General features: G+C 42.1%; 1 protein-coding gene and 1 long non-coding RNA gene across 5 annotated transcripts in view; one reads left to right on the forward strand and one right to left on the reverse strand.

The window, feature by feature from the left end:
• Positions 1 to 366: 366 nt before the first annotated feature.
• Positions 367 to 1,542, reverse strand: LOC119289497. Its single transcript, XR_005141527.1, has 3 exons — positions 1,437 to 1,542; positions 692 to 766; positions 367 to 623 (listed from the first exon to the last, which is right to left on the reverse strand). It is a non-coding gene; the product is annotated as an uncharacterized LOC119289497 (long non-coding RNA).
• Positions 1,543 to 23,447: 21,905 nt separating this feature from the next.
• LOC119289498 overlaps positions 23,448 to 24,272 on the forward strand; it is a 4,360-nt gene continuing 3,535 nt past the window's right edge. For all 4 annotated transcript variants that reach the window (XR_005141528.1, XR_005141529.1, XR_005141530.1 and 1 more), the window contains exons 1-2: positions 23,448 to 23,539; positions 23,963 to 24,233. Coding sequence is in view for 1 of the 4 variants with exons in the window: in XM_037568805.1 (XP_037424702.1) it covers positions 24,143 to 24,233 (91 nt within the window). In the remaining 3 variants the exon portion in view is untranslated. The remainder of the gene's footprint in view (positions 23,540 to 23,962; positions 24,234 to 24,272) is intronic.

Here is a 24,272-nt window from a genome sequence, read left to right on the forward strand (position 1 = left end):
AAGGGAATGTATTTAGATGTATATTAGTTCTAGATACATTCCTTTTTATCTATTTTGATGACAAGTATTTTCGGACGGAGGGAGTACTCGCATAGTGAACATGCTAAATAATCGTGTTAACAAATGACAATAGTTAAAAGTTGATAATGCAAAAGGAATGTGTTAACAAATGACAAAAGTTAAAAGTTGATAATGCAAAAGAAAACATGATTATAACACCTTTAGAATTAGTTTGGTAATGTTCACTGCAGCAAGACACAAAATTCATGTAGTTCTTGGTAGGCATAAGTTACCAGAGTCCGCAAACATGAGTAATCCAGTCAGCTAGCAATCAGCCAAATGTAGGGGCTGCCAACCAAATTTCTAACATAATTGTTTTACTAACAGGGAAGCGACAATATACTTTGCTGTATATCCAAATATGCTTTAGGAGTCATCAGAAAAATTCTTGTATAATATTTGTATCCCTCTTAACAACAAGGAACAATCTTGGTACACGACATCTATCTGTTTATTATTCCAAGATACCAAGATATGGGAAGCATACTAAAAAGCAACATCCTTGCACCAAAACAGCGGAAATAGTTTCTTGTAACAATTCATAATATGCTTTGCAATTTCCCCTGCACAAACAAAAGAACTATCTGAGCTTGTGGGTAGCAGGAGAACTCCAAAACAAAATCAGACCTACAATTTAAGTGCAGGGTCCCAATATAGTAGCTATTGATCACCCCATCAACAAGGCGCCATGATGTTCATGAGTTTTCTTTAGCATGCATTCAGAAATCACTGTTAGATACAAGATCATCACCTAACATCATCAATTAGCATGAGCTTTTGACCAATATGCAGCAGACTTAAACAAACAGATTTTATAAAAGCAAAACTGACAGTCTGCTGAAGGTTTATACATCCAAGCAACAAATACAAGTAATAACACTCCAAAAGCTCTAGGCTATTATTTGATATAAGACCATTTTTTCGCAGCAAATACATAACTTGAACCGATAAAAGAGGTAAATGTTTTAACATTATCACAGCACTGGGGCTATATTATTCCTTATTATGGAGTCGGAATCACTTGCCCATAAAAAGCCGTAAAGATTGATGTAATATTTTTCATCTAACATAAAAACCACCAATCCATCTTAGCAAGTAGTAATAACGGGAAGTCAACTCTTGTGAGAATGTAACTACTCAGTCACTCTATTTAGACTACATTAGCAGTCACTTCCAAAATTTCAGGAAAAATGTCACAGTCCAGAAAGTGCATCGAGTTTAACATGCCATTAAACTGAACCGAGGTAACAAGTTCACTTCCCAACCATTTTAGGCATCTCGGATTTACACACAATCTACACATTTGCTCATCACACAAATTAGGAGGCAACAATAATGATATACCCATCAAGTTCACTGCAATCTTTTTATCCTACCTGAGATGTAGCCTGCAGGTGGACGTTGGATTCAAGGTTGCCTGGCCCCAGAACTGAAACAGTAGCAGGCAATTATGAGAGTTATTAACAAGAAAATAAATATGCATTGGTGGTTAAAGAAAATGTCGCGACAGATGGCCAGAGATAACAGTTACTACTATTGTTGAAATAACTTAGTGGGACAATGCACAAGCTTGACTGTTCACAAGAAATAAATAATATCTTGTTCTTCTTCCTCTGCACCGAACTCTCCCGCGAGATTATTCCTCCCCTCCTTCCTCAGATCTGCCACAATTGTATTTAGAAAATGCACGAGGACATCCTCAATTTCCCAAAGGATGTCGCCTACTGAGCAGTACATGTAGACAATTATGTCCAAGCCTATCAGGCTATAAACTATTATGCTCAACTGAAAAAGCAAATATTGAAATAATAGTTATTTCAAATTTCTTTTATGTGCCCCGCACAGGGTTTTATAAGTCTGTATAATTAATCCATATACAAATAAACATATATTTAGTATTTCTATATGGTTGAGATCTAGGACATTGTTTACCAAAACTTTGTTACTATGATATGTTCTTCAAATGTGCCAAACATATAAGTTTTTTCCCACTCCCTACGGTTGTAAGGTCATGTGTTAACTAAAGATCGACAGTCAACACCAAATCTTTATGTCCATAAAATGCGAAAGGGACAACCTTTTTACTGATTAGTTTCAAAGTCAACTAACATGTATTGATGGTTTGTATGGAATCTATATTTTAATTAAATTGTCTAGATAGATGTACACACCTCAAGAAAAATAGCAATGAGAGACTATAATCATCTGGTCTGAGCATCAGTATAGGTGTTGGCTAAGACTTGTTACCATAAAACCTATATTCTGTAAGAACATCATCATAAAGAGAGGTGATATCGCGCCATCCATACTCGATATATTAATCATAGAATAGGCTTTCTCCAAAACACAAACGCGAGTATCTTGAGATAGTTTCTCAAGATATGAAGAATGAGAATGGATCACAGTACATATATGCACACATCAATAGCATTAAGTGTCAATAGCCACAGAGAAAAGAAAGAAGGGAATTGTCCATCATGTGGGTGATCATAGTGACAGAGATATCGACAATGTGGGTGAGTGCCCTATAACCTCAGCCTTGCTGATGAGTATATCTAGGTGCATCCAAAACATACATGATTATTTTTGTTCTGTGCTACATGGAAAGTGCATAGAGCTCATTTGCTTTGCCTCGTATGATTTTAAATTCTACATAATACTTCAATAGATGATAAACCTAAAGAATATGTTTTTGGTTATGTTAGTTGGAGGCTTTACTTAGAACGCATTTGTCAAAACATGTTGTGTTTCAGCTTTAATAATAACTAAATCATTGCTTCATGAATTCAGCTAACTCTACCGCAAATACCAGTTAAATTTCTCTTGATACGGGGTAACTAATTGAGCCATAGAAAAACAAAACTTGGAATGTCAAAAGGACGTAGACAGAGTCTATACAGATATCACGACACAACAAGATATAAAATAGGATGTAATAGTGACTATGCTTTATTTCTAGTAAAACTATCACAGAGAAAGAAAATTGTTGGACAAACAATCCTCTCTTTTTCATATGTGATTGGACAAACAACCATATGTTTTCATGTGTAACAAAAACACTAATTACAACTCAAACATTAGAAATTCTAATCAAGGCCCCCTTCCATACACAAAGGAACAAAGCCACCAACATTTCCATGCACAAAGGAACAATAATGTTAGGCCCTACCTGAATCCAGACAAGGAACAAAAAAGCATATATTTACACCCCATCAAAAAACAAGCATGGAAACAAAGGAACTACAAAAATATAAAGCATAGAGAATAGTACATTTTGCCTTTACCAGAAAAGGAAAGCCTCATTGGCCAACCAGGGCAAGCAGAACATGGTGAGACCCAAAACACAAATTGCCATGCAACCATACACCTAGCTCTGGAAAAGAAGATGCATGGATAGGAGGAGAAGAGGGGTTGACATGCAGATCCGTGAATGGAGACGCAGGAGGGTGCTGATAGACGGTGTGCAGGCCCAACCCCGGCTTGCCGCTCAGCCGGCGGAGACGACATTGAGCCCTTAATGCATCGACGGCTTTGTGTTCGCTGTATGGAGCCGCAGAAAAAGGAGATCAGAACTGTGTATATATGGACATCTATGAGAGAGTGAACACTGGATGCAGAGGAGAAAATGGAACCAAATGGTGATCATTACTATTCAACTTGAAAGGAAGCGCAGTTTATATCCATGATTTCCCTCTTGTGAAGCAAGCATCAAACAACACAGAAGCAATGAAATTGCACACTCAAATAGAACAATACATGAAATGCTCTTGTGTCGAGAACAATTGCAAGTATTTTGTGCACATCACATCAGATTTGCAGGGGTAGCTCGAGAACGGGTGGGGCTCACCACGTGTGGGGGTAGCAGGAGGAATAGGCAGAGCAGCCTTGAGGGCCCCGTCCACCTGCAGAAGCAGCTTGTCCTCATCGGAGCAACCTTCACATAAAACAAACGCAGGAATCAGAATAAGAGGAGATGAAGAAACAAAGAAGAGATTCATGCCCACCCAGAATAGTCAGAGATCCACCCAGAACAAAGACCATAATAAACTAAGAGCCTAATCAGGTTGTCATGGTTAAGAACATATATAGCAGAACAATTAATGATTGATGCTGCTAAATCAACAACCCAAAGCTGAAGCTTTTTTTGATACATGGCTGCTGGAAACATGCAAATACAATGAATTAGAGCATCTCCAGCCGTTGGAGCCCCCCAGGACAATCGCCGGGCCAAATAAAGCACGTCCTGGGGGGGGGCAAAACACCTTCGCCGAATGAAACACGAGGATGGTTTCCCAGCCGTTGGTGCCCCCAGGACAGTCGCCAGGCAAAAAGTGAATGAGTGGACCAGAAAAAAATGATACATGGAGGAATATGATTGGCTGTTGCTTCCGCCGGCGCCCCCAGCAGCCCCCAGCGCGTTGGGTGTGGCCTGTGTTCGCCGGCACCTTTTTGAGGTCTTGGGGGGCATGGCTGGGCCTTTTTTGCCATTTTTAGCTCACCGGCAGAAGAAAAGGCGCCTGGGGGTGGCACTCTGGGGGGGGGGCCCTGGAGATGCTCTTACTACTTGAATGAAGAGAAAGCATGTTTAATTACCGGGTGCGTGGCGTTGTAGTGGAGGAGAGCGTGGCGGTGTCATGCCTTCTACTGAACCTGACGCATGATGGCGGTGTTGTGCCTTCTGCATCAAATGCAATTGGAGCAAACTTACTTGGTACTGTTATAATTGTTCAACATAGATACTTCAGCAGCACTCTGCCCTATTAATGAAACATGGACGAGGTCTTCTCATCAGAGCGACATGATGGACAAAGTTGGAACCAGTGGCGATGGGGTAACCTCACACACATCTTTCCATAATGCAATTCTGCAGACACAACCAAAGTATATTTACTATTTATTTTTGAGTCAATTGCACGGTTCAGTTTTATTTTGAGTCAATTGCACGGTTCAGTTTAGTCCAGAAAGTTACAAGTCGTGTTTGATGGTGGTTGACGAATCATCTACAAGCTGTGTATTTTATGTTGATTTCTTCCTATGAACATGGTAAAATGTCCACACCTCCCTGCATTGGCTCTCTACACGTTCACGGTAGGTTTAGTAGGGGGTTAAAAGGTGGCTCATTTCATCATACCACTTGTCTGAATTTCTGAACATCTAAACCACAGTGGTCATAACAACAGTTTGTTAACTCTAAAAGTTGAACATTGAATGTGACTGAATTTCCCCACAAAAGAAAAAAGAACATAACTGAATTGAACTGAATTTTTTAACACTGAAATTAGCAATCACCACCAGGTTGTGTCCAGAAGTAGAAAGAGGGGGTGGTGCCTCGTCCACCTGCAGCAACAATAACAAAAGCTCCACCACCTCTTCCAGATCGGAGCAACTGCACACAAAACAAACCAAGGAATCACAAGGAGGGGAGATGAAGAAACCGACAAGACAAGGGGTTTAGGTATCATGCGCACGCACCATAGTTGGAGATCTTTGGATGAGCTCGCCGGAGATGGCCTGCAGCAGGCGCGTACTTGGAGGGCCAGGGATTCGGGCCTCTCCTTCCATGGCTGTTGCCGGGCCGGACCACCATGGCTGACCTCGAGGACGGTCGCGGATGAGGTCGATGACGAAGTGTCGATGGCCCTGTGGATCTGGGCGCTGCCTCACCTGGTCGCTCGATCCCTTCCATCCCCTCCCCTCCCCTCCCCTTACCTTTCCTTGGTGACGGTGAAATCCAAGTCGGCCTCGGGCGCAGCCTTTGAGGAGGTCGTGCACTTGCGCGAGGAGCCTCGCGATGGCTCGGCGGCCGAGGGCTGCGAGCTGGGCGGCGCCATATGGGATGCGTGCGGCTGGCTGGGGTTCCAGGAGAGGATTCAGATCAGGGGTGAGGGAGGAAGGAAGAGGACTTGCACTTCTTCCCGGCCATGGCTGGCTCAGCTATGGGAGAGGAACGGGGAGGGGATGGTGGCGCGGCTGCGGATGGTTGGCGGCGGCGGCGGCGGACGGGGAGGATGACTGGCGGCGGCGGCTCTCTCTCGAGAGAGATGTGAGGGAGAGAAAAATGAGGGAGGCACTCATTGGGGGAGGAGGCAGCGAATCGGAAAAGGGCACAGATGCGAAATGACCAAAATGCCCTGGGTGGGGGACGTGAATTTCAGCAATGGCATGAGATCTTTTACCGTTGGACAGCGCCGATGGGCTACACCGGACGTGCCCCGGCCACCCCTTCATACCTGTTTGGTCAGATATTTGTGTACGTGACTTCTACTAGCGGCCGGCCTGAAAGTTGAAAAAAAAGAAAAATTCAGAAAAAATAATAAAAAAAAGTTGATGCAAAGTTTTGGCCAGCTAGCATCTTTTGAACAATCTCTTTTGCTGTTCAGCCTGCTCTGTTCATATAAGTGATAAGTGTTGGATTTTTTTGTCTGCTCTTGGTTGCCATACACTATGTTTATACCTCACTTATATCTAGCTACTTGGAGCTATTATATTTTCGTCAGTTCCCTCTCGCTTGATTCAGTATCTGGGCTTAGATTATTTTATCTCTTACTAGTCGCCCCACAAGTTCCAAAAGGAGTCCACGTACAAGTTAGAAAAAAGAGTTCACATCTCAGTTCCCAGCAAAAGAAAGGACGTGCATGTTGGCTTGAAAAACGAAAAGGACACGTACAAGTAAATATTCCTACGTTCTTTGTAGGAAAGTAAATACTCCTATGTTACATAAAAAGAGAGACAGAGTCAAAGTTGTAAGGACTTGGTAAAGAAAACTGTGAAATGTAGGCCCCATATACTCCTGCGTGACCCGAATTTCCCGAGCGAAGTTGGAAGCAGCGTAGCGTGCGTCCGTACATCATGGGCATCTTGCCAGTGATCTATGCACTATCCCCTTTGTTTTTTTTTTTGCAGGAATAATACTTGTATTACTCATTCACCAAGTCCTTACAATCATCAAGGACCAACTTCAAAACATCCTCCGGGCCTGAACCGACCCAAGTCATAGTACGACCTTCTACTCTAGCAAAACTAGCTAGTCTATCACTCGCTCATGAGTAATACAAGTCTGCCTAAGACTCAACAAGAATTTAATTTCACTAACCAAAGAAGCATAAACTGAGCGATCCACCTCGCCGCATGAAATAATAGCCATGTTTGTAGTCGAGTCCATCTCAATGGCAATTGGAAGATTGGAGCGTTGAATTGCGAAAGATAAGCCTTCCATACATGCACATAACTCCGCCCCAGAGTGTCTCTACACGAGAACAAGGCCCTGCATGATAAGAATATTATGGCTCCTGAGTTATCTCGCAAGATCATTCCAGCACCCGCACCACCAGCGAACGAGTAAGACCCATCCATGTTAAGCTTCACCCAGCCAAGCTGGGGCGGCCTCCAAGGTGTATCGCCATTCACGGGGTGCTCAACAGCGGACCTAGACTTTAGATCATAGGATATGCTGCACTTCCCCTTTGCTGGATCAAAGCGTGAGTTCAGTTTGATGCCAATTAGAGCATCCAAGTAATTCTGAAGAAACCTTGTTGATACTTCCATGGGAGGAGCAGGTCTATGATGTACTATCTCATTCCGAATGAACCAGCTTCTCCAAAAAATTAACAGTAGCATACTTCTCTGAATTCGTTCAAAGGGGCAAGTACGTGAAGCAGCCATTCCTTACCAACAGGCAACAGGGAATCAAGGAATGGTAAAATCCAAATCTCGGCCATGGCTAGATAAAGATCACGTCCGTATTGGCATCTCACAAACGGGTGGAAATTGTCCTCCTCTTCCATACCACAAACTGGACATCTACTTGAAAGCTCCAGTCCAATCTTGTGTTTATTCCTCCATGTCGGCAAAGAGTCAGTAGTCAATCTCCAAGCAAAATTGCGCACAGTGGGGGGTACATCACATCTCCATATATATTGCCAGCATTTTCTACTACCATCTAGCGATGTGCTAGACGCCTCTGCAGTATTTCTGTGAGCTACTTCAAAAGCCAGCATATATGCTGATTTGACCGTGAAGATGCCGAGCTTCCCCGGCCCCCATGCAATCACATCCTCACCTAATCTTGGAGATGCCCGTATCTTTAAGATTTCTTCCGCATCAGCTGATAAGAAGTACTGCTGAAGAAGTACCAAGTTCCAAGAACCATTATCATTTAGCAAGTCGGACACAAAACGAATGCGACATCTTCCCTGCAGCGACACAGGTTTGTATGAAAAGGGCCTTAGAATCCAGTTATCTCTCCCATTTGTTGGTAGTCAGAGTCACTAGGACAACTAACTGTGTTAGCATCTAGAGTTGTAACAAGCCACAGTCCGCCTATCTTGGTTGCGCAGCGATGATGCTACCATCTCCTACTACAAAGTACATGCCTTGCATCGGAAACAGCGCAACCATATGACATCTATCCGAGTGGGCGACCACGTGGTGACCGGGCATGAGGCCATGGCTGAGGCCGCCTACAACCACTTCTCCGATGTGCTCGGAAGTGCCACGGAGCATGACATCACGCTTGATCTCCGCGTTTTGCGTGTTCAACACAATGCTACTCCGTGCGGTGGACCTAGGCCTTCTTCGACGCCTTATCACTCGGCACGCGGCCTCGGGTATATCGCTATACGCGGACGATGTTGTCATCTTTTGTCACCCGGACAGCCACGACATTACCACCGTGTGAACCATCCTACACATATTCGGGCTTCATACAAACTTCGCCAAGTGTTCTGCCACCCCGATCCGGTGCGATGATGACAACAACATGATGATCACATCTGAGATACAGTGCCCCATAGCCCAATTCCCCATCACATACCTCGGGTTGCCTCTCTCTGTCTGCAAGGCCTCCACGACTAGCTTGCTCCCGATCATCGACAAGCTCGGCCACAAGCTCTCCACTTGGCATGCTTCCATGATGTCCAACGGGCAACGGCGACCGCCTTACTCTCGTGCATCACGCACTTAGTGCTATCCCGACATACTTCCTCACCGCCTTTGCTCTCAACCAATCCATCCTCAAGAAATTCAACCGCATCATCCGCGAATTCCTTTGGGCGGGAGGCACCGAAGGCAATGGGGGTCAGTGCCGTGTTAACTGACAGCAAGTTTGCCAGCCAATCTCTCTTGGCGGTCTTAGCATCAGGGACATTCAAAGGACCGGCATCACCCTCCGTGCGCGGTTGCTTTGGTTACAGTGCACCGACCCCTTGCAACCCTAGAGCCACTTACACATACCTCACGACCCAGACGTGACTGCCTTCTTCAGCACGTCTATGACCTGGGATCTTGGGTCCGGCGTCACCTGCCGATTCTGGTCCGACCACTTGATAGAGGGTAGATCCGTGGCTGAGATCCCCCCAGTCCTCGCCTCGTCCCTCGACGCCGACGCAAGACTCGCACCGTTCGCGACGGCCTCCACCTTAGAGCCTGGGTGCAAGAGATTCATGGAGCACTCAGACCGACGGCCATGTTGCAATATGTTGATCTTGAGCGTCGTGTGCGCCACATTGACCAGATGAGCCGGATACACTCAAATGGCGTTGGACCGCCTTCGCTATGAAATGTCTATGATGGGAGAATTTAAATTCCTCTTAGGTCTTCAAATTCTTCAACAGCGCAATGGCATCTTCATATTTCAGGAGAAATACCTCAAGGATGTATTGTGGAAATTCGGCATGAAAGATTGCAAAGGCGTCAAAAGCCCTATGCCCACAAATGGCCATCTATGCACTGATGAAAATGGTATTGACTTTGATCAAAAGGTATACCGCTCCATGATTGGTTCTTTATTGTATTTATGTGCATCTAGGATAGATATTATGCTTAGTGTTTGCATGTGTGCCCGATTTCAACCTACACTGAAGGAATCACACCATAAGGCTGTGAAGCATATTCTTCGTTATCTAGCTCACACACCAACACTTGGATATGGTATCCCAAGGGCTCGGCTTTTGATCTCATTGGGTATTCACTGTGACTATGCTCGTGATCCTGTGGACCGCAAGTCAACATCAGGCACATGCCATTTCCTCAGACGATCCTTGGTTTGTTGGTCCTCGAAAAAACAGAACTGCGTATCACTGTCTACTACTGAAGCTGAGTACATTGCTGCTGGTTCTTGCTGTTCTCAATTGCTATGGATGAAGCAAACCCTCAAGGACTACGGCGTCAATGTAAAGAATGTGTCTCTCTACTGTGACAATGAGAGTGCCATCAAGATTGCTCATAACCCACTTCAGCAGTCGAAGACAAAGCACATTCAGATTTGTCATCATTTTCTTCGTGATCATGTGTTGAAGGGCGACATTTCTATTGAGCATGTGAAGACTGGAGAACAGCTAGCCGGTATCTTCACAAAGCCTTTGGATGAGAAGAGATTTAGCAAGTTGCGGTGTGAGCTAAATATCCTAGAATCTTCGAATGTCCTTTAAAAAGGACACACATCCTAACACTTGTGCAAAGTTGATGAGCCCCATGCTGTAGTCCATTGGGAAGAAGCTCGTGGTGCAGATGTGCGGATGCTCAGTGACAGTGCTGGTGCGTTTCAGATTTTGTTTTTCTGAAATTTGTAGGCGACGCTGGAGCCTTGCAGTTCATTGGCTCGGGGGCGAGCAGTGGAGAGGACACACGTGCGTGCAGTTCCCTGTCCATTGAAAATGTAGAAGCCCATCTTGCTGCAGTGTATGTGAGCATATGGCCTGCAAGTGCTGCTCTTTTCCCAGATTGAAAACATTGCGATGTGGTTGGCTGGCCATCGACGTGCACTTCGCTTTGGGGGGCAGTACGTTCTTTGTGGACGTGCACTTCGTTCGGCCCGAGCGGCATGAAGCTTCGTTTGGGCGCATGTGTGGCTCGGCTAACTAGTTTGTGCAGTTCGCATGATACCTTTATTATGTGATGCCTCCCTACTTGCTGGAGTTCACTTCTTTGTATTTATTGAAACATCATGTAGTGCACAGTGAAACTCTCTGTTGTTCACTTGTAAAAACAAATAGCGGTTCCCTTTGTAAAAAAAAGTGCAGCCCCTTAGTGGTTCACCTTGTAGAAAATGAGAAAGAAATCCCCATGGGAGGTTCACTTCTTTTTCTAATGCAATTTGTTTTGTTTGTGGGATGATTGAAAAAAGAAGTTCACTCCACTTGTTTAGCAGCTCATACCCCTTTGTATGAAATGCAATTTGTTTCGTGTGTCTCAAAATCAGTCGACTACATCAACACGTGCAGTGCGTTTGGTTTTTGGATGTGGTTCATTTTTTAGAGTGATGTTGTTCACTTGTGCCGAACATGAAAGCGCAATTTTTTTTAGCAAAACAATAAAAATAGTAATGCGGTTCACTACGATATATGATGTGGTTCACTTGCTCGCGTCTCTGCGGTCCACTCTTGTTCATAAAAAATTGAAAAAAAACATCAAAAACTCGTCCGAGAAAAATTTACATCCGACAAAGGAAACCATGAAATTCACTTGCCTGTCTGATGTAGTGCGGTTTCGTCCGACGCAGTGCGGTTTTCTGTCGAATGACGTTCACTCACCGATTTGGGTGTCGCAAAAAATAGTGTCCGCATTTTCGTAATTTTAAAATTGCTTTTAAACCGTAAGGAATTAGAGAGAGTGTTCTACATGAAAAAGTTGCGTCTCGTCGATATCTTTCCAATGCCATATCATTTGAATCATTTTGACAAGCAGTTTGTAAAATTTTTGCAAAAAACGACCGCTGCCACTCATCGTCCGCCACACCATTTTAAAAATTAACTTAAAACCGTAGGGAATCTCGAAACCATTTCTACATATGAAAGTTGTGCCTTGTCCATAGCTTTCCAACGACGTATTACACGCCTCATTTCGATAAACGGTTCAAAAACTAGAGCGAAAACAGTATCGAAAATTGCAAAAATTTCAAAAAACGTAATTTCGCGATTTAGTAAATTTGAAACTGCTCTTAAACCGAAACGAATTAGAGAAAATAATAGATATGGAAAAGATGCGCCTCAACGATATCTTTCCAACGGCGTATCATTTGCTTTATTCTGATGAGCGGTTTTGAAAAAATCATGAAAATACGCTCATTGCCACTCGTCATCCGCAGCATCGTTTTTGAAACTGCTCTTAAACCGCGAGGATCTCGAAAAGTGTTCAACATGGCAAAGTTGCCCCTAATCCATGGCTTCTCCACAGTATATTACACGCGTCATTCCGATAAACGGTTAAAAAATTAGAGCAAAAAAACTACCAAAAATACAAAGCGTGTAGTTTTTTCGACACGAAGTTCACTCGCCTGAATACTGCAGCACACTTGGTTCAAACAATGACGTGCACTTGTGTTGAGCGTGCACTTCGGAAGTGTTATCAGAATAACTATTCTGCTAATATTAGCATAATAGACCGACTGTATATTATTCTATTATGCGTAACAGGATATTATTCTGTTACCCTACGGTGAATTCAAGCGGTTGAACTGATGCTTTCTGTTCCTGTTAAAAATCGTCTTCTTTAGTTCAAAAGTTTTTGCAATTTTTTATCAAAACAGGACGTGTAATATATTGTTGGAAAGCTCTTGACATCCACATTACAATCTTATAATTTGTTTTTGCAAAAAAATTATGATTTACTAGCAGTTTTGAAAAAACCATTTTTTTTCAAGCCGAAAACGCGAATCGTATTTTGGACTTAATTTTCAAACAGTTTGTCGGAATTGAGCAAATGAGATGGCATTGGAAAGCTTGTGAAAATCCACATCTTCTATATTTCTACTATTTTTTCAAATTCTATATGATTTAAAAGTAATTGAAAAATGGTGAAATTCTGGGCGAAATGTTTTTTCACTGTTTTTTTGCAAACGGTTTGTAGGATTGACACAAATGATATGGTGTTGGAAAGCTATGGAAAATGCGCAAATTTTGCATATAGAAAGTTTTTTCTAATTCCTTACGGTTTAAATACGAATTCAAATACGGTTAAAATTGATTTTGAACATGTTTTTTTTAAAAAGTTTGTCGAAATGGGGAAAATAATATACCATTGGATAGCTATCGAAAATGCAAAACTTAGTCATGTTGGACGTTTTCTCTACTTCGCAACCGTTTAAGAGTTATCTTCAATACGGCATGACGGATCCTGCTGTTTTCTCGTCTGAAAAACAGATTAGTCGTACTGATATATGTGTATGTTTGTACTGAGCTATTTTTTGTAGAGTAATTTTAAATGGTTCCGAAAAAATGTTCTTATACTGATGCTTGCATGGTTTTGTACTAAACGTGTTTTCACTAACTAGACTTTGCTTTGTTTTTTTGTGAGACCCATCATGCTGTTTTTTCGTGAGAAAAAACAGAGTACTTGTACTGATCTACGTGTGTGTTTGTACTGATGTATTCTTCGAAGAGTATTGAAAGGTTCCGAAAAAAGAGTACTTGAACTGATGTCCGTATGGGGTTGTACTGAGCGTTTTTTCACAGACTAGAGTTTACTCTATTTTTTTACCGAAAATTGTTTCATCAATTGTTCGCAAATGATAGTACGAACTAAGATATGTGTTGGTTTGTACAGAGCATTTGTTTCATCATTTGTTCGCAATTGATAGTACGAACGGAGCTTTGTTCATTTTTATACTGAGCATTCTTGTCAGTGCCAGGATCTCCGGATTTATGTTGTTTTGTTCTGCGAACTTCCTCAAAATTTTATTGGTAAATCACACTGTTTTTTTTCTTTTGCTAAATTTTTGTCCTCTGAACTTGTGACCTATGGAGTTTGTACTGATATGAATCGTTTTGCCGAACTGCCACAATTTTGTGTGTATTGAATCACTATATAACTTAGAACCAAATTGTTTTTCTTAACATATATTTGAATTGTTTCTATATGTACATTGAATTGGGGAAGAGTAGCAATAGTTATACATACTTTATGGATAGTAATACATGAATTTCTTGGTAAACTGAAGAATGTACGACCATAATACATGTCCTCTCGAGTTTGTACTGATGTGAATCCTTTTGAACTTGCTCTCGACGGTAATACATGCCCTCTCAAGTTTGTACTGATGTGAATCCATTCGAACTTACGTGGCTTACATCATTGAACGTACTCTATTCTTCTCACTACCACCATTGTTCTGTCCATTTCTTTTCGGACTTGCATGGCTTACATCGTTGAACGGGCTTAGGTGGATATGTACTAATGAACTACTGTGATTTGTAGCTCTCATGAAATGGAATCCTTTCTTTCCCTGTTATTCTGAATACCAAACAGCAAAAAATCAGTTCTCATAAGCACGAAAAAATATATATGTACCCCTAAATTTTGCAGCTATTTTGTCCTCTTTCATTTTCAAAAAAACATACAAAAAGCAAAAGCACAAACTATACAAAAGGTTTTAGACACCAAACCAGTAGAGAATTAAAAATAGGCATCAGGCAGCAACTTGCTAAACATAGCACGAGTCATATACATACGCATTTCATCCCATTATACTTCTCCACCCGCATGGAAAGTGAGAGAACCTCCCTACATGCATATACAGGCATCAAACTCCCTCTGTACTTGAACTATATTTTTGTTTGATATATATTGTGAACTCCTCTCGTCGATGTACATGAACCTGCTATGCAGAGAGATGAAATGTAGTACATCAGTCTAGCTTCATTCAGCTAGAGAGAAACATGAAAAAATGTTCAGTTTTTTGGACGGCTTTCCTCTTTTTCTTTGTCCAATTCCGCGCCACGACTGCCACCATCCTGCATGCAAGCTTAAAATTAATTGAAGCCACCAAACATGCACTTTCATGAGACTTTGCTACTATAAGTCAGCGAACATATCTTTTAGTATTAAACCAAAGGCACACTTATTAACCAACACTCTTGTTCAGTTCAGAGCATCATCAATAAGATAAAGATACGAAAACATTAAGCCAATATAGAACAACTAGATTGATTTGATTCAAATTTTTACTTTCAATGCATTGTAGGCAACAGCCGATGCAAGTCAGAACTGATGTGATTTATTCCATCGAACTGATATGAAAGTTTATCTATACTGTTCTGTTTTTTAATACACACATTTTGAACTATTCCCGCTTTTTTCATTATGAATTGATGACATAAGACATGTTGAACTGTTACACAAGAGCAAAATTCAGAAATACATAACAATGGTGTACTCAAAATATGTGCATTTTAAGGAACAAAACTTTCTGAACCTTCTATACGAAAAACTTCAACTATCAGTCCAAAGAGATTTGTAGTTAAACAATCATTTCCCTTACCGAGTGTTAAGGAAAACAAAACCAGAGATGACCTCGCCGGCAGTAGGAGTAGCGATGGCTGCCAAGGCGACGCGTTGGTACATGTACTAAACATCTGCTCAAACCTGTTGTAACATCTACTTCAAGCTTTTTCTAAATCATTGTTGGGAGTAGAGGGTTTTAAAAGAAAATACAGAGTGCCAAAGAAAGAAAGGAACAACCTGTTTATCTAAAGGACTGTGATATTTGGCACACGTGTGCCATATAAGAAAAACTGCCACACCTCTATTTCTTTCATTTTAAAGTACCATACGATCCCTCGTTCTTTGACCCCGCCTCTCCCAAATTACCCCGCAGGCTCGCCTGAGAAACCTGCTTCTCCCGCACATCTTGGGCGCTTACCCCCGAGAAAACTGCCACTTCTTCACGTCTACCACATGATTTCTCCTCAGGACAAAGTTACCATGATATTCATATGAATGTTATCAGGCCTGTGTTGCATAACTTACCGTACTATTTACATAGAACGTATCAGGTACTATGCTTCAACAACTACACCCTTTCAAAGTTACCACTGTGTTTTGTACACAAGTTATAAGGTCTTCGATGTGTAAAATACCGTGGTACTTACACATAAGCTATCAGGGTATATGTACATCAACCTCCCCCCGGTCAAAGTTACCATGGGGGATTGTACATGAGTTACCGGGTCTACGGTCCGTATATTATCATGGTACTTGCACCTAAAAACATGGGTGTGTTTCGGTAGCTTTTCTCATAGGTCAAAAATTACCATGATGTTTTTGCGTAACTTATCACGCCTATAACACGTGTGCCCCTCGTGACACTAAACATTATGTGACTTTCCCGTGGCACGCCATGTGTTGTGTTCATCCAAGAGGCAAGTGTATGTTTTTAACAACTTATATATTTTCCTTTGGTAAAAAAGTTATCATCATGTTTATATTGCAAGTTATCGGTTATGCGGTGCTTATATTATCATGTTATTTACACAAAAATTATTGGGGATGTTTTGAACAACTTTTTCCCGAGGCAAAAAGTTATCATGGTGATTCTAGGTAACCTATCAAGCCCGTAGTGCTTAAAATATCATGCTATTTACATAAAATTTATCAGGGATATGTTTCAGCAACAAATTCCACCCCCACCCCCCCATGGGTCAAAAATTTATCATGGTGTTTAGTTATCGCAGTGCATATGTTTTCATACTATTTACACATAAAAATGCCAGGGGAGGGAGGTATACTACCGTGCTATTTACACAGAAGTTACCGGAGTATCTTAAAAAAACTCCCTACGGTCAAAGTTACCATGGTGCTTCTACCTCAGTTATCAGATGTGCGCTGTGTATATTACCATCTATTTACACATAAACTATCAGGTATCTTTTCACATTTGTTTTCCCCAATGGTTAAAGTTACCATGATGTTTGTATATAAATTATCAGGTCTATGGCATGAATGTTATCGTACTATTTACAGAAATTACTAGAGGGCAGGTTCAACAAATTTATTCCCAATGATCAAAGTTACCACGATGCTTGAAACAAAAAGTTGCTAACGTATTAAAGGCAAAAACATGTCAAAAACAGTATTACCCTTAGAATGTTCAACAATGAGTATCATAGGTGAGGTGGTTAGCTCCCTTTGTTAATTACCTGCAGACCAGAGATCAAATCCTAGTCTAAGCATTATTTTTGCTGAAAATCGAGAAGGCATGTGGGGCCATAAATGACGATTACGAAAATTAGGAAGGCACAAGCGGGAGAGAATTGATGACATTGGATGCGTGTGGCAGTTTCACAATCTGCCACACGGTTGCCATATACATATTTCGTTATCTAAATAGTGTGTGGAATTGTTTATACGGATGAACAAAACATTACTTGAAGTAGAGGTTCTGCCAAAAGAAAGAAAGAGCATCTTGCAGGTTCAAGTTTGAGTAGTTGAGCCAGACAATTTATCATAGGCGTTGTATGTAATAATAATTTAATTATTTTCATAGGAGTACGACTCATAGTATCGGCATGGAGGTCGTGAACAAAAGCAGAAGTATCCTTAATTTTTTACTAGTGACTGTAATTTTCCTTATAAAGAACATACTACTCTCGTGTAAACCCATCCCTCTACATATGTACTGTCAGTTTTTTGCAAATCGAACAAATTGCGTATGTAGCAAGTGCTAGTATCTTGAAACGCAGTTATGTGTATGCCCCTAAGAGTAGGTGAATAGAAAACTCGAACCAAAAATGGCTTTCTCCTAATAGTAATTGTGCTAGAACTCATTCAAAGCTGAAGTGAACTATAATTATAACCAGCCTTTGTCAATAGAAGTCCTACTGATCACAAATTCCTCTAATTTCCTCCAGACTCAAGATCAAGATGGTGGATAGTGCACGGATATTACAAAATTAACAATTCACAATACGAATTAAATATCACAAATTGCAAGGCACAAGTTTTGAGCACATACAATCTTTCATTGGTAGGCAGCACTACAACTTTGGAGGTCAACACATTAGGCAAACTCTTTGGAATTAAGATAGTGAAAAGTAAATGTATGCGAAAGCAAGCTTCAGTTCGGTAAACCATCAAGCCTAGATTGCTGCACTCCGAATTTCCTTTAGACTCGTACGCTACCTTCAGTTCAGCAAGCTTTATGTTCAGCAAGTGTGTAACAAAACAAGAATTGAACTGGAATAGAATTTGAAATTTGAACTGAAATACAATACGAAAACTAAACTGAGTGTACTTTCAGATTTTCACATGGGCATTAGTGCATGAAGCACCAATGAAATTGAACTGAAACAAACTTCAGTTCAGCAAACTTATATGAAGTTATATGAAGCATGCTTGAATGCGTTGACCCGAAGCATGCTTGTAGGAGAGTGGTGGCACTGGAAGGGAGCCTTTTGCTGAACTTATATGAAGTTATATGAACTTGTCTAACTTATATGGAACTTATATGAAGCCTTTTGCTGAACTTATATGAAGTTGACCAGACAAGATGATACCGGGGCGCATCAGAATATAGGAGAGTGGTGATGTAAGTCAGTCACCGGCTGGGTAATGAAGCGGGTGGTATGCGGCATGGAGACAACCAGAAAACGGGACATCAAGGGGTAGGGAGCGTCGTTGCTGAAGATCAGAGAGTGTGGAGCGCAGGCGTGCGGTGTCCCCCGGCCGGCACCGGAGACGAAGGAGATCGGGGATAGTGCACTTTTTTCGTCAGCCTGCAAGATGCTCAAGGACCAGGACAACATGTAGTTTCAGAATTACAGATTGTGGTCAGCTATAGGAAGTTTCTGGGACCATGTTTTAGCTATCAGAGAGCAACAACATCACATCATGAGAGAGAGGATGCAGCATCAAAAATTCAGGAGAAAGATCAGAGCAGAGCAGAAGTAAATATGTTTTGAGGAGATGAACTGACTAGGATTTAAATGAACTCTCACTAGCAGTAATTTTTGTACTTCGCATGTAGTACTACATGGACTTGCTGTAAAATACATGGACCATGTAGTAATTTGGAAGTTAATTATATGATCATCTCAGGGAGCTCAAGTTGTACTGAAAGCTCAAATTGGACTGAAACTCACTCGATAACTGAAAATCCTAGGGCGAGGGGTGGGATCCAGGGTGCTGCTAGCAATGAACGGCCTAGGGTGGTGGCGTTGAACGGCCTGGAGTGGTGGCTGTGAACAGCCAGGGTGCTCCGGCGGCAGAGCCCCACCGGAGATGGTGATGCAAGCAGGAGGTCGAGAAGCATAGGTGCCGGTGGTCGGGGTCGTCCAATGCACATGGCACACCAGTATAGGAAGTTGATTCATCACCCATCCATAGTTTTTTTCCTTTTTGGAATCCATTGAACTGAAAAAAGCTACATGTGAGCTGAAAGTATGAAAATAACATATCTTTGAAAGAATAAAGAACTAGCTTTAACATATCTATGAAAGAATACACCTTGGAGGAACTAGCTTTGAACATATCTCTGAAAGAATAGAGAGCATGCAAAGTTCAAGGAAAGAATAAGCAAAATGGCACACTAGTACGCAGTAGTACGAGTCTAGTCATGTACGTGCTAGTATTAGATTTGAATAGTAGCTAGAATTGAAGTTCAGGTAACCATGGCACACACATCATACAGTTTCAATCATGTATGCACACACTGTAATAGTAGCTGCAATTAAAGTTCAAATAACCACGGCACCCATAACAGAACAAGAATCAGTCTAGCAGCTAGGCAAGCAAGCTTCATCAGCATGAATACACATCAGCGGCAAGCTAGAACACGCTAGTAGGCTGTAGAAGTCTCCTTGTAATTTTTCAAACAGAAGTGCTTTAGTTCAGTTCAGTAGTAAGGCATGGAAAAAGAAAAGCAATGGAATAAACTATAACCGAGCCAAATATGTAATTTCAACAAACTAGACCTCATTGCTTGACTTCAGTAGTAATACACGATCATCAGTTCAATATAAACAGACTAATGTTAACATCATCGTACATCCATTGCCAGTTCATCTGCGTGCATTATATATAATTAAGTGTGTCAAAACCATTACAGAACAGCATGAATACAGAAGACCAAATTAATAGAAGTTCATCATCACATTAAAACCAAAGTACAATAGTGATCAAATGTTATTACTGAAAAAATAAATACATAAAGTTCATACATATATAGTTCTCATTGAACAACATATATATAGCTCTCTAGAGCATCTAATAAACCATACATTGAAACAATGTAAACTATTTCAATGCAACAACAAATGCGATCATAATCGCAACTAAGGTAACAATTGATCCAACGGCATAATGATGCCAAGCCTCGGTATGAATGGCATATTTTCTAATCTTTCTAATCTTCAAGTGCATTGCATCCCTCTTGATCTTGTGATCATTAACGACATCCGCAACATGCAACTCCAATCCCATCTTCTCCTCCTTAATTCTTTTCAATTTTTTCTTCAGGTAATTGTTTTCTTCTTCAACTAAATTTAACCTCTCAACAATAGGGTCGGTTGGAATTTCCGGTTCACATACCTCCTTGATAAAAACATCTATGTCACGTTGGTCGGCATAATTTTCATACACACTAAATGAATAAAATAGTTATAAAATATAATATATACCACATCCGAATCATAGACAGGACGAGGGCCGACGGAGGCGGATACCAAAACCATCGCACTATATAATAACAAAAAATAATAAAAGTAAGAAAATTATACAAGTATCTATCTAAATCATACAAGTAAGAACTTTTTTCTTTTAGAAGATAAGAACAAGAGGCTCACCACGGTGGTGCCGGCGACGAGATCGGCGCGGGCGATCGACGGTGGTGAGGACGGGGACGGGACAGGATGGACCGCCAAACCTAGACAAATCTTAAGGAAAATGGAGTTTGGACAAGGAGCTTCGAGAGGAGAAAGCTTAAGTATGTCTCGGGCATTTCACCGAACACCTCATGTGCATAGGAGGTGAGCTAGAGCACCACAAAGCTCTCCCACGGCCGGCCAAAAAATAGAGCAATGCACTGCTCTGCTCGCGGGCAGGGGGATATATAGGCCTCTCTTTAGTTCCGATTTGTGGCTAGAACCGGGACTAAAGGACCCCATTTGGTCCCGATTCCAACCACCAACCGGGATTAAAGGTTGTGGGCCAGGACCGAGGCCCATTGGTCCTGGTTCGTGTCTGGAAGCGGGACCAAAGGGGTCAGACGAATCGGGACCAATGGCCCCTGAGGCCAGGCCGGCGCCCTGGCTTTACGAACCGGGATTGATGCACCCATTAGTCCCGGTTCATAGGGAAACCGGGATTAATGCCCTTTTCAAACCTGGAACAAAGCCCTATTTTCTACTAGTGTTGTAGGCCTCACTCACATGAAGTAAGAACGATCGGTGACGATGCCTCATAAAGTCCATGTGGTGCAATCATAGTTGGTGGTGCAGGGGAGGAAGTAACCTTCTTTGATGGGGATTCCATCACACGCTTGTTCGTCATGTAGACGCGTCCTCTTAATTTCTGTTCAGCTTTACAGGCAAGACGAAACAAATGATCGATAGAATATAGTCTTCGTGCATTATTATGTCTTGTATATCATGATTTAAACCTTTCCAAAATCGGTTCAGAAAATCATCTTCGCATTCTTCTAAGCCAGAACGAAACAAAGCAATACACAAATTGTCATAATATTCTTCAACAGTGATATTGTCTTGTGCTAAACGTTGTAATTTCTAAGCAAATCACTGGCATGATATGAAGAACAAATCGGCCTCGCATAACAAGTTTTAAATCATTCCAAGTAGAAGGCCTATTATCAATATTTTTCCTGCAATAATTTCTCCACCAAACTGAAGCAAAACCTAAAAACACTTTAGTGACAACATTTATTTTCTTATGCTTGGGAAGTTCATGGCTAGCAAATATTTCTTCTACCTCAATTTCCCAATCAATATATGAATCAGGGTCATATTTACCCTTAAAATTTGGCAAAGAGGTAACATGATGATGTGTGTTTCTACCATGATGTATATCATGTGACGATCGTCGTACCTTTTGTGGTGGGAAAGAGTGATCTTTATCAATATATGGCAAGTCATCTCCCACAATAGACGCACCCCAACTGTCAAACGCTCTAGAATCTGCCATGGTTAGTACCACACAAAAAATAAAAATAATAAATATAATGTTTCTATAGTACTACTTGGAGGTGGCGGAAAAATTCTCTCAACACTCTAGCAATTACCAAGCTCTTACCAGATCTTACTGTGTTGCAGTGGTTGTCGGCCTTTGGCGCCTTCAAAAGTTATCAAAGTTGGATATAGTGTTTGCCAAATCACCGAACAAGGTACAATATAGAAAGTGGAGCTTGGTGAAGGTTTTCTCAGCTCACAATATCGGTGGCACAATTTTGCTAAAAGTAATGCAAGGTGAATAATTGCTCAAACTAATAACTAGTGCTGGTAGTCGACTAGTAAGAGATAAAATAATCTAAGCCCAGATACTGAATCAAGCGAGAGGGAACTGACGAAAATATAATAGCTCCAAGTAGCTAGATATAAGTGAGGTATGAACATAGTGTATGGCAACCAAGAGCAAACAAAAAAATCCAACACTTATCACTTATATGAACAGAGCAGGCTGAACAGCAAAAGAGATTGTTCAAAAGATGCTAGCTGGCCAAAACTTTGCATCAACTTTTTTTTATTCTTTTTTCTGAATTTTTCTTTTTTTTCAACTTTCAGGCCGGCCGCTAGTAGAAGTCACGTACACAAATATCTGACCAAACAGGTATGAAGGGGTGGCCTGGGCACGTCCGGTGTAGCCCATCGGCGCTGTCCAGCGGTAAAAGATCTCATGCCATTGCTGAAATTCACGTCCCCCACCCAGGGCATTTTGGTCATTTCGCATCTGTGCCCTTTTCCGATTCGCTGCCTCCTCCCCCAATGAGTGCCTCCCTCATTTTTCTCTCCATCACATCTCTCTCGAGAGAGAGCCGCCGCCGCCAGTCATCCTCCCCATCCGCCATCGCCGCCGCCGCCAACCATCCGCAGCCGCGCCACCATCCCCTCCCCGTTCCTCTCCCGTAGTTGAGCCAGCCATGGCCGGGAAGCAGTGCAAGTTTCCTCCCTCACCCCTGATCTGAATCCTCTCCCGGAACCCCAGCCAGCCACACGCATCCCATATGGCGCCGCCCAGCTCGCAGCCCTCGGCCGCCGAGCCATCGCGAGGCTCCTCGCGCAAGCGCACGACCTCCTCAAAGGCTGTGCCCGAGGCCGACCTGGAGTTCACCGTCACCAAGGAAAGGTAAGGGGAGGGAAGGGGATGGAAGGGATCGAGCGACCAGGTGAGGCAGCGCCCAGATCCACAGGGCCATCGACACTTCGTCATCGACCTCATCCGCGACCGTCCTCGAGGTCGGCCATGGTGGTCCGGCCCGGCAACAGCCATGGAAGGAGACGCCCGAATCCCTGGCCCTCCATGTACGCGCCTACTGCAGGCCATCTCCGGCGAGCTCATCCACAGATCTCCAATTATGGTGCGTGCGCATGATACCTAAACCCCTTGTCTTGTCGGTTTCTTCATCTCCCCTCCTTGTGATTCCTTGGTTTGTTTTGTGCGCAGTTGCTCCGATCTGGAAGAGGTGGTGGAGCTTTTGTTGTTGCTGCTGCAGGTGGACGAGGCACCACCCCCTCTTTCTACTTCTGGACACAACCTGGTGGTGATTGCTAATTTCAGTGTTAAAAAATCCAGTTCAATTCAGTCATGTTCTTTTTCTTTTGTGGGGAAATTCAGTCACATTCAATGTTTAACTTTTAGAGTTAACAAACTGTTGTTATGACCACTGTGGTTTAGATGTTCAGAAATTCAGACAAGTGGTATGATGAAATGAGCCACCTTTTAACCCCCTACTAAACTACCGTGAACGTGTAGAGAGCCAATGCAGGGAGGTGTGGACATTTTACCATGTTCATAGGAAGAAATCAACATAAAATACACAGCTTGTAGATGATTCGTCAACCACCATCAAACACGACTTGTAACTTTCTGGACTAAACTGAACCGTGCAATTGACTCAAAATGAAACTGAACCGTGCAATTGACTCAAAAATAAATAGTAAATATACTTTGGTTGTGTCTACAGAATTGCATTATGGAAAGATGTGTGTGAGGTTACCCCATCGCCACTGGTTCCAACTTTGTCCATCATGTCGCTCTGATGAGAAGACCTCGTCCATGTTTCATTAATAGGGCAGAGTGCTGCTGAAGTATCTATGTTGAACAATTATAACAGTACCAAGTAAGTTTGCTCCAATTGCATTTGATGCAGAAGGCACAACACCGCCATCATGCGTCAGGTTCAGTAGAAGGCACGACACCGCCACACTCTCCTCCACTACAACGCCACGCACCCGGTAATTAAACATGCTTTCTCTTCATTCAAGTAGTAAGAG

Source organism: Triticum dicoccoides, chromosome 4A, assembly GCF_002162155.2.
Source record: "Triticum dicoccoides isolate Atlit2015 ecotype Zavitan chromosome 4A, WEW_v2.0, whole genome shotgun sequence".
Lineage (NCBI taxonomy): Eukaryota > Viridiplantae > Streptophyta > Magnoliopsida > Poales > Poaceae > Triticum > Triticum dicoccoides.